At 38.7% G+C, this 11,683-nt stretch overlaps 1 protein-coding gene across 3 annotated transcripts in view; it reads left to right on the forward strand.

The window, feature by feature from the left end:
- Positions 1 to 11,264, forward strand: part of ikzf2 (IKAROS family zinc finger 2) — a 79,873-nt gene extending 68,609 nt beyond the window's left edge. For all 3 annotated transcript variants that reach the window (XM_061879862.1, XM_061879860.1, XM_061879861.1), the window contains one exon: positions 3,250 to 11,264. In XM_061879862.1, coding sequence (XP_061735846.1) covers positions 3,250 to 4,052 — 803 coding nt within the window. In that variant the 3' untranslated portion in view covers positions 4,053 to 11,264. The remainder of the gene's footprint in view (positions 1 to 3,249) is intronic.
- Positions 11,265 to 11,683: the final 419 nt, after the last annotated feature.

Raw genomic sequence — 11,683 nt, forward strand, 5'->3', positions numbered from 1 at the left:
ATGATGACGCTCAAAATTCTGGGTTTCGTGAATAACCATGACTGTTGCACAATGAGGAAGTATAATTGCTTTTGTCAAAAGCAACACAACAGCACTACAGCGCGCAAACAAACCCGCAACAACGTCCATAACAAACACAAAGAAACCCCACATCCAATACAGGGAAAATAAAATGGAAGTGAAAACCGGAAGTTACCATGTGATCGGTAGGTCGTGAGTTCAAACCCCGACCAAGTCCTCCCATAGACTAAAAAAATGGGACCCATTACCTTCCTGCTTGGCACTCAACATCAAGAGTTGGAATTGGGGGTTGAATCACCAAAATGATTCGAGAGTGTGACCAGCGCTGCTGCTTACTGCTCCCCTCACCTCCCAGGGGGTGGGACAAGGGGATGGGTCAAATGCATAGGGTAATTTTACCACACCTTGTGTGTGTGTGACTATCAGTGGTACTTTAATTTTACTTTAAATTTAATTTGATGTCAGCCCCAATATTAACCAATATCCTTTATTTAAGCAGGTAAAAAAAACGTATTAAAATCCTTTTTCCAAGAGTGACCTGGTCAAGAGGGCAGCAAAACAAAGTTACAAAAATACATATAAGAACAACAAATAAAACAGGAGCAGTCACACACCACAATTAAACAATAAATTACTTACACATATTAACATAAAAACAGGTGATAGGTCAAAACGATGTCTAAAATTTTTCAGTACAAACAACTTAAGAAAAAGTACAACCCCCCAAGAGAAACAGTTTCTCGATCCTTTAAAATGGCCTGAAATTCCCCCAAAGTCATGATTTTAGGTATCCTCAGATCCTTTCGTAAGTTATTCCACGACCATGGAGCAGCATATCTGACAGCTTTTTTTCCCAAGATTTGTATTGGCTCTAGGAACAAACATTCCAAGTATGTCCTGTGACCTCAAACCATAGCAACTGGAGTCTCTACACTTAAAAGAACGCAAATAAGGGAGAACCAGGCCTAGTGATTTATATATAAAACACAACCATCAAAAAATTTTGCGTACTGACAAAGATGGACGGTTTGGTGTTGCATATAAAATGCATTGGTGGACAAGGTTGCCACAATTGGAAGGTTGCCATCGGAATGACCAGTCAACATGGCCACCATCTTGAGCAGGGGAAAGCTTTGTCTATTTACTACAAACTCCGTTTCCATATGAGTTGGGAAATTGTGTTGGATGTAAACATAAACAAAATGCAATGATTTGCAAATCCTTTCAATTAAATGCACTACAAAGACAAGATATTTGACATTCAAACTCATAAAGTTTTTTGTTTTTTTTTGCGAATATTAATTAACTTGGAATTTCATGGCTGCAACATGTGCCAAAGTAGTTGGGAAAGGGAATGTTCACCACTGTGTTACATCACCTTTTCTTTTAACAAGACTCAATAACTGAGGAAATTAATTGTTGAAGCTTTGAAAGTGGAATTCTTTCCCATTCTTGTTTAATGTAGACCTTCAGTCGTACAACAGTCTGGGGTCTCCGCTGTCGTATTTTAGGCTTCATAATGTGCCACACATTTTCGATGGGAGACAAGTTTGGACTGCAGGCGGGCCAGGAAAGTACCCACGCCCTTTTTTTGATGAAGCCACGCTGTTGTAACACGTGCTGTATGTGGCTTGGCATTGTCTTGCTGAAATAAGCAGGGGCGTCCATGAAAAAGAAGGCGCTTGAATGGCAGTTCAGTATATGTTGTTCCAAAACCTGTATGCACCTTTCAGCATTAATGGTGCCTTCACAGATGTGTAAGTTTCACACGCCTTGGGCACTAATGCACCCCCATACCATCACAGCTGCTGGCTTTTGAACTTTGCGTCGACAACAATCTGGATGGTTCGCTTCCCCTTTGGTCCGGATGACACGATGTCGAACATTTCCAAAAACAATTTGAAATGTGGACTCGTCAGACCACAGAACGCTTTTCCACTTTGCATCAGTCCATCTTAGATGATCTCGGGCCCAGAGAAGCCGGCGGCGTTTCTGGATGTTGTTGATAAATGGCTTTCGCTTTGCATAGTTGAGCTTTAACTTGCACTTACAGATGTAGCGACAAACTGTATTTAGTGACAGTGTTTTTTGTTTTGTTCCTGAGCCCATGTGGTGATATCCTTTAGAGATTGATGTCGGTTTTTGATACAGTGCCGTCTGAGGGATCGAAGGTCACGGTCATTCAATGTTGGTTACGGCCATGCCGCTTACGTGGAGTGATTTTTCCAGATTCTCTGAAACTTTTGTTGATATTATGGACCGTAGATGTTTAAATCCCTAAATTTCTTGCAATTGCACTTTGAGAAACGTTCTTAAACGTTTTGACTATTTGCTCACGCAGTTGTGGGCAAAGGGTGTACCTCGCCCCATCCTTTCTTGTGAAAGTCAGAACATTTTTGGGGAAGCTTTTTTAATACCTACCTGTTCCCAATTAGCCTGCACACCTGTGGGATGTTCCAAATAAGTGTTTGATGAGCATTCCTCAACTTTATCAGTATTTATTCCCAACTTATTTGTCACGTGTTGCTGGAATCAAATTCTAAAGTTAAGAATTATTTGCAAAAATAAAAAATAAAGTTCATCAGTTTGAACATCAAATATGTTGTCTTTGTGGCATATTCAACTGAATATGGGTTGAAAATGATTCGCAAATCATTGTATTTCTTTTTTATTTACATCTAACACAATTACCCAACTCATATGGAAACAGGGTTTGTACAATATTCAACTGAGACACGGGTTAATCAAATATTAAAATGTTGGTGCCAGTCAGATGCATACTGGTCTGATTGGTCGTATAAAACCCCTGCTCAAGATGGCGAGCCTGCCAAGCCTGAAACTGGCATCTACGTATTCATATCAGTGAGCAAGCCCTCCCAGTGGCGCCAAGTCTGAGAGGGATTTAAAAATACATGAGTGAGATGCCCAGTAGAAAGTTCAAAAGGTGAAAAGGTAAATGTTTCCGTATTTATTTGTACTTTTTTCAACAATATTATAGAGTTACAAACGTATCAAGCAGATGTGTTCGAGCGGTTTGTCTGTGTTTTGGACAACGTTGCGCGTTTGTCCTGGCCGAGGATACGTCTCAATCTTAGCCATTGGATTTTCCTTGGACAATTTTTATATTTTAACGTTAAAAAAGTGAAGATAAATTGTCAAAGCTGATTTGTGTGCTCATAAATGTAAACGTTGGACTCCCCAGTGATCTTCCTGCTCTATGTTTTCCAGGTGAAAAAATGGCGCGCTACAGCTACCCTGAAATGGGCTATGAGATGGGCCTCAAGTTTGAGAAGCAGGCTGAGCTGATGTCAGCCCACATGATGGACCAAGCTATGAGTAATGCCATCACTTACCTGGGGTCGGACACACTTCGGCCAATTATCCAACACCCAGGCCACCCTCTGTCCATGACCGAGGTCATGCCTATGGTCAACCCGCTCTACCATCACGTTCTGCCAGTTGGTAATCGAGCTGAGCATACAGGAAACACTGACTCAGTGCCACCCCAGCCTCCTTTACCATCCGAGTTCCCCAGCCACGCCATCTCCAACGGGCCCGCTGCCCGACCGGTGAGACTGACCCAATCGCGGCAAGAGGAATCGCCAAGTAACAGTGGAGGAGACTCGCCCGACTCGGCTCGAAGCAGCACCCACGAACGGCATGCCAATCTTGCTGGCAATCTCCCGCCAATCCAAAGGTCTCGCTCAAGTCCCGTGGCTTTTTCAAGCGATCATGCGACAGAGGTGTCGCCCAGAAGCGGGTCGGGAATCGGGAGCGGGGTATTGCGGGAATCTACAGAGAGGCTGGCGAGTCAGGAAGCGATGCGGGTGTTTGGACGAGACGGCCGGGAGTTGCGAGCCTTCCACTGTGACCATTGCCAAGTGCTCTTCTTGGACCATGTCATGTACACCATACACATGGGTTGCCATGGATACAGGGATCCACTGGAGTGTAACATCTGTGGTCACAACAGCAAAGACCGCTATGAGTTCTCCTCACATATCGTTCGTGGTAAGCACACATTCCAGTAAGAAGATTGTTAGATTCAGTATCATAAAAGTTTGTCTAAGTCTAAAAACATTACCAAGCTTTAAATGGCTGAAGGAAGCGCCTTTTCAGCTACGTAACAGCTGACCAATCATATGAAGGCTTGATGGCAGCATGTGCTGATTCAATTCTTGCCTTCAAACCATTTTAAAAACAAAACTCTCAAGGAGTCGATGACCAGAACTACTTTCTGCAGTGATTATGATGTCTAAGTATGATCAGAATAAAGTACAAATATAAATAGGTGGCATGTTGACAATCATCATAAAATATTGTGGGGAAAAAAGTTGTACCGTTTTACATGAATTAAGTCATATTTTTATGTGCATAATGCACAAATGTGAACAAATGTCGGCCCCTAATAACTTTTGCCTCTTTTGTTGAGGTTCACTGATGATCTCGCCATGTGGCATGTTTACTGACAGAGGGTCTCAGACTGTTTAAATTACATACCTGTGGGCATTTTCACCTTTATTCTTTCCATCCATCCATCTTCTTCCGCTTATCCGCAGTCAGGTTGCGGGGGCCGTAGCCTAAGCAGAGAAGCCCAGACTTTCCTTTCCCCAGCTACTTCGTCCAGCTCTTCCCGGGGCGTTCCCAGGCCAGCTGGGAAAAATACATTGAGGCAAAAAAAGTATTTAGTCAGTCACCAATTGCACCAGATGAGGCCTGTAGTTTTTATCATAAGTACACCTCAACTATGAAAGACAAAATGAGAAAAAAAATCCATAAAATCACATTGTCTGATTTTTAAATAATTTATTTGCAAATGATGGTGGAAAATAAGTATTTGGTCAATGAGAAAATTTAATCTCAATACTTTGTTATATACCCTTTGTTGGCAATGACATTTTCTGTAAGTCTTCACAAAGTTTTCACACACTGTTGCTGGTATTTTGGCTCATTCCTCCATGTAGATCTCCTCTAGAGCAGTGATGTTTTAGGACTTTTGGACTTTCAACTCTGTCCAAAGATTTTCTATGGGTTTGAGATCTGGAGACTGGCTAGGCCACTTCAGGACCATGAAATGCTTCTTACGAAGCCACTCCTTGGTTGCCCGGGCGGTGTGTTTGGGATCATTGTCATGCATCTTCAATGCCCTTGCTGATTGAAGGAGGTGTTCACTCAAAATATCACGATACATGGTCCATTCATTCTTACACAGTAGGTTTGGTGTTCTTTGAATGCAACTCAGCATTCCTTCTCCTCTAAATACAAGATGAGTTTTTACCAAAAAGTTATATTTTGGTTTCATCTGCCCATATGGCATTCTCCCAATACTCTTCTGGATCATTCAAATGCTCTCTAGCAAACTTCAGAGAGGCATAGACATGTACTATCTTAAGCAGGGAGACACGTCTGACACTGCAGGATTTGAGTACCTGGCAGAATCGTGTGTTACTGATGGTAGTCTTTGTTCCTTGGGTCCCAGCTCTCTGCAGTGTGATTCCAGGAGTTTTGCTTCCCGTTCTTGTGATCATTTTGACCCCATGGGGTGAGATCTTCAGATCGAAGGAGATTATCAGTGGTCTTGTATGTCTTCCATTTTCTAATTATTGCTCCCACAGTTGATTTTTTCACACCAAGCTGCTTACCTATTGCAGATTCAGTCTTCCCAGCCTGGTGAAGGTCCACAATTTTGTTTTTGGTGTCCTTTCACAGCTCTTTGGTCTTGGCCTTAGTGGCGTTTGGAGTGTGACTGTTTGAGATTGTGGACAGGTGTCTTTTATACTGATAACAAGGCCAAAAAGGTGCCATTAATACAGGTAACAAGTGGAGGACGGAGGAGTCTCTTATAGAAGAAGTCACCGCTCTGTAAAAGCCAGAAATCTTGCGTGTTTGTAGGTGACCAAGTACTTATTTTACTGAGGATTTTAATTAATAAAAAAATCCTACAATGTGATTTCCTGGATTATTTTTTCACATTCTGTCTCTCACAGTGGAAGTGTACCTATGATGAAAATTACAGGTCTCTCTCATCTTTTTAATTGGGAGAACTTGCACAATTGGTGGCTGACTAAATACTTTTTTGCCCCACTGTTGCTCCAAAGTGTCCTGGGTCTTTCCCTTGGGATCCAACCGGCCGGAGGCGCTCTAACACCTCCCTCTGGCATTTTCTCATTCATTTCCCCAAAAAATTTCCTGATAAATGACGGTCAAAAAACCTTCTTTGCTGTGATTCTAGTTTGTTTGGACGGATCTGCCTGCCTCATTGTATCCATCCGCGTCTGCAAAAATATAATCTCTCGTGCCATGTCGTCGCTATTTAGCTCTGCTTCGTTACAGTCTGACGTACACATTGAAGTTACACATTTATTTGTTGGTTCATTATACAATTACAAATAAATCATAGGAATGGAATTCTTACTCCCGATTCAATTCAATTATGATTCTTGGAGTAAAGATTTGATTCAGAATCAATTATCGATTTACACAATTCTCAATTCAAACGGACTCTCACAATTTATTATTAGGTTTACAGTATGAAGGGAATTCAAATGGCCCCATTTGTCACGGTTTACCTGACGGATGAAGCGTGATGAATTAATGGGGTGCATGGAACACTCCAGCCGTCAGAGAGCAGTGGAGTGTTAAATGTATTAAAATGTGTTTTGGGGCAATTCCGACTTTGACCACAGCGTACGTTGCTATGTGGAGTGGCCACATTTTCAGCAGACTGCATTGCAAAATGATTAACCCTACACTTTTCTTATAAGATCCACCCAGGAGTGGGGTCCTTCCCTACTGTACAAATGATTATACAATCTCTTGGCTGCTGACGTATAGATGACAATCTGAGAATTGTTTTATTGTTTTATTTTTTTATAAATGTATTCTAAAACTAAATAATTTTCATATTATGTAAAACTTAACATAAATTTAAAAAACACATATATTGTTTTTGTTGCTTTTTTATCCTCTTGGGTATACTGTACATCATTTAAATAATTTAAAAGCTGTAGAGTAGCCCAAGGGTGAAAATATCCTGAAGGAGTCAAGAGTGTATAAAATGTTTTGGACTCATTTTAAAATTATTTTTAGTACTAATTTTATGTTTATTCAGGCCTGATTTTCACCCCAGCCCTTCTACAGGTTCTGTATGGATGACGACTAATTTTGTGCACATTTTTTTATATAAACAATCTGACATATTTGGAACAAATTGGCATTCAAAAGGTTAAAAACAAGACTTATTTGCTATATTTTTTCAGTAGTGAAGTTAAAAAAGAGATCTGAGAAAAAAAAGGTAAAAAGAAATTATATATCCAATTTTTTTTTTTTTATTACACTCCTTATAGACTTGTTTGTCCTGGCGCTACTCAAATGTGCGACAATTATTGCTATTATAAGAAAAAATACTATATTTGCAAATGAAAAAAAACCCAAAGATATGGCCCAAAATAGACCGAAATGTAGCTAAAACGTTTAGGTTTTTTTAAGTTCCTGATATAATATCCTTTAATTAAAAAATAAACTTCAGTACATACTGCATATCAACAATGAAGTTGTATATTCAAAATAACAAGTACATACAGTTCATGTTACACACGTAATGCAATTCAGTACAACACATAGCATCAGCCTTTGCCCACCAAGAAAAACATCCCACTTCAACTTAAAGACAGCATAAGTTCAGTCCAGATGGTTAATAATTTATAGGTACATGTTTTTGGTACGTGGCATTGTTATCTGATTGAGTAATTACACTTGATCGAACTAATATCCCACACTACTAAATAATATAAAGAAAGTTTGACAACTGCTCGTATTGTTATAAATCACTATCGGTATCAACCAGAAGTCAAAGCTCCAATATTGGTGTCGTATTAAAAGTGAAAAAGTTGTGTCTGGACACCCCCGAGTAAGATACATTTATTAACAAGTAGGACAATTATTTGTGTGTTAGTCAGTTCTGCTTTTCAATGCTGTTTAATTAGTCCATGTTTAGGGTGTGGGATTGTGTGTATTTTAGTCATCCAGCACTGAAAATATGAAGTTTACATATTGCAGCCTATTTCTGTATTCAATCACGATGTGTGTTTACTCGCTACACATGATGTCTTAAATGATGCTTTAATTGTAATAATAATTGTGTATTTTTCTCACATGTGCGTTTTACGGTGCAGATTTGTTGACCTCACCATTGGTCTTGTCGACACCAAAACAGATATTTTTTGAAAAAAAACTTATTTTTTTCATTTGTTTTAGCCTCTTTCTCACACACGAACATTTTTAATTGCGCTGGGCCGCCATTTTAGTCCGACATTGTAGTAAATAAGATCCTTCTTTTTCTCTATCGTATTGTTGTGGGGCAGTATTGTTGTGGGGCAGACTGGCACGTACATGCATATGCATCCTCCGCTGTTGCCATTTCTATCTGTTTGGACAAAAAAATATATTTATTTATAAACAAAATAATAAAATGCGAAAATCGATTTTGATCGAGAATGGAATCTGAATTGTCACTCCAGGAATCGAAATTGGATCAAATCGTTGAGTGCCCAAAGATTCACACCCCAAGTTACTACACACCTTTGAAGATAATTCACATGTCATCTGATATTTTGTTATATTAAAGAACAGATGCATTATACAGTGGAACTTCTATCCACAAACTTATTTGGTTCTTAAACATGGTTCAACGAACCCAAAAAAATGTTTGAGTTCCCCATAAAAATCAATGTAAACATGACTCCACAAAAGTCCCTATTTTAGTAAATTAAAGTACACAGTTCAAAGACGTATATATATATATATATATATATATATATATATATATATATATATATATATATATATATATACCATTAATTGATTTACGTGGACCCCGACTTAAACCAGTTAAAAAACTTATTCGGGTGTTACCATTTAGTGGTCAATTGTACTGAATAATATGTACTGTGCAATCTACTAATAAAAGTTTCAATTAATCAATCAAAACATACATATATATATATATATTTATTATGTACATACTCTGTTTATCTGTCTGTCTCTCTCTCTCTCTATATATATATATATGTATATATATATATATATATATATATATTAACAAGGGGTTAATGTCTCAACACCCCAACAAGCCTTAAACTCAATATGCTCACAAACACACAAACCTCGTGGGTGCGTTCAAAAAGCAAAAAACAACAAAAGGAAAATCATGTTACCTGGCGTCTGGGAATATTTGTGGCATTGTTGAACACTTTGGTAGTTTTGGAGTGGTAAACGAGCAGTGACTTCACGTAGTTGCCGGCAGCGTTAGCACAAACTAGCTGTGTAAGGCGATCCTTCATCAGCTTGTTTCCCTGCGGTGCCTTTTCCTTCGCTGTAATAAAGGTCCACTGTAGCGTCTTTTTCGGTCTCATCACAATTAAAGACTTGCTAAGGAAATTCCCTGATAAAGTCCTCAAAGTGAAGGTGCCGCAAGCCATTGGCTAACTATCTAAAATGCTAGCTCAGTGGTTGTAAATCAACCGGAAGCAATCCAGCAAGACTGTGAGAGTTTGGATACATGTAAAGCATTTCCGATCACACAAAGTGAGCTCTAAGACACACCTCAGATCGGCGCGAGGTACGATATTTGTGGAAATAAACTCTTCAGAAGTGCCGCTAGCCTCAAAGCTCTTCAAAATAGCCGTGTACGGGATGAAAACAGAACATTCTTTAAAATTAACACATCCACGATCGCAGGAAGTGATGTTATCAAAATGGCAGCCCGCGTAAAGCTTCAGCGGCATAGAAAATGAATGAATGAAGCGCCGAGACATGGTCCACACACAGAGACTTATTTGGCGCGTTGTAAACATTGGAAAACCGAAAAGGACGCAAATAGAGATTGTTTTTTTAGGCTTCTGATTTTTCATTATTATGAGAACAGAGTTTTTCGTGTTAATGGAGATTTTGTAAAACCAAATTTTTTTTAATGCGTTTTTTTAAAATATCTATGGTGGTGTGGACTTGGCCTTAATGAATTTAGAAAGCTAATGGGTTAAGCTTTGTCAGTATTCCTATTGCAAACGTGACTGGTTTGAAGGTCCGTCTCGGAATACTGTCACAAGGACCAAACTGAGGTACGAGTTGCAGCTTCTAGTGGTGGCCATATGTCCGTTGTCTTTGGGCCGTTAGAGGACTTTGAATCTTTCCGAAACTAAGATGCAACCTGGAAGGACAAGTTTTGTGTTGTTGACCTCGCACTTTATTTAAGCATCTGCAACAAGGCGACATTTGACGGTCAAACTTTGTTGGGAAAACTGAAAGCACAATTCTGCACGGAAATGAAGATTTTACATATGTCGGCTAAGATGAAAGAGTTTTGTCGCGAATGACTCCTTTATGTCATCAGAGGCAATTTAATGAACCTCAACTTGTCTTTACAATTTATGTGATTAAAAGGCAGCTTAATGTATTTTGTTTTCTTCTTCTTATTCTCCAGTGTTAAGCATTCTTTTTATTTTTACGTGAAATATACTGTTCTACATGTAACAAGGGCACAACTACAGCTTACTTACAGGAGCAAACACAAAGGGAAGTGAAGAACTTGAGACTATGTTGTTGCCGGGTCTGGGTTAGTTTTTGCCTCATCCATCACTTAAACCGTGAGTGAAGAATGCGCTCCCGGCCTAATGAAGCCTGAAAAGTCCGAAAAAGAAAGGGATGATACAGTATTATCCGCTCACAGATGCTACCTGGTGGTTGTTTGAGCACACTGCAGCTTGTCCTGGATAGTCCCACCTCTAGTACATCAGACACACGCAGGATTCTCACAGGAATGAGGCAAAAATACAACCTTCGTGCAAACTCTGTATATACTCCAAACGAGACAACAGGGTTCAGGTTTGTGGTAATTTATTTTATTGTTATTTTTTCTGTGTACATTTTGGCACAGAATGGGTGCTCAAATTCCAAAAGAATGTTTGATGTAAGGGCGCTCAGGTATTTTTCATGGATTTATTGATCAAACAGAATGAAGCTTCTCTCCTGTCTTATATTTCGTTGAAAACTGTGTTGAGTGGTGAATTCTTCTTTGCAGATTTGAACAAAAAACAACATCAAATGGCGAAACCCTGCGGTGTAGAAAATGTCTATTTTTTAAAGACAGGGTGTATTTATATATAAATATATTTTACTGTCTTGCCTGTTCAGTAAAAAAAAGAAGTCCGACATATTGTTGTAATAAAAATATTTAAACTACCAAACTGTTTCTGACATATTCATCAGTTTCTTTGGCAAGAGATGAAAACTAAAACACTAAAAAAAAACTATCAACACTGAAATACATTTTGTTACATTCTAGTATAATTACAATAAATGCACATTAATAATCTCAATTAAACGTGATTATGTGTACACAAAATTTTCCACCAAATTGAATGTTGAAAATATTAATTTTTGAAGTAAAAACTAAAATAATTAAGCCCAGGACATAAATAAATATGTTTATATTATTATTCAATATTTTTAATTCAGGTGTCATTAGACTATAATGTGTCCATAGGTATATTTATATGGTTGAGTATGTCCATTTACAGTCGACTAACTCATAGAAGTTTGATAGTAATTAATAACATGTGACTGTAATCTAAAATATTGGAAATGTGTTTCTATGTACTATAAA

The sequence above is a fragment of the Nerophis ophidion genome, linkage group LG19, assembly GCF_033978795.1.
Source record: "Nerophis ophidion isolate RoL-2023_Sa linkage group LG19, RoL_Noph_v1.0, whole genome shotgun sequence".
NCBI classification, from domain to species: Eukaryota; Metazoa; Chordata; class Actinopteri; order Syngnathiformes; family Syngnathidae; genus Nerophis; species Nerophis ophidion.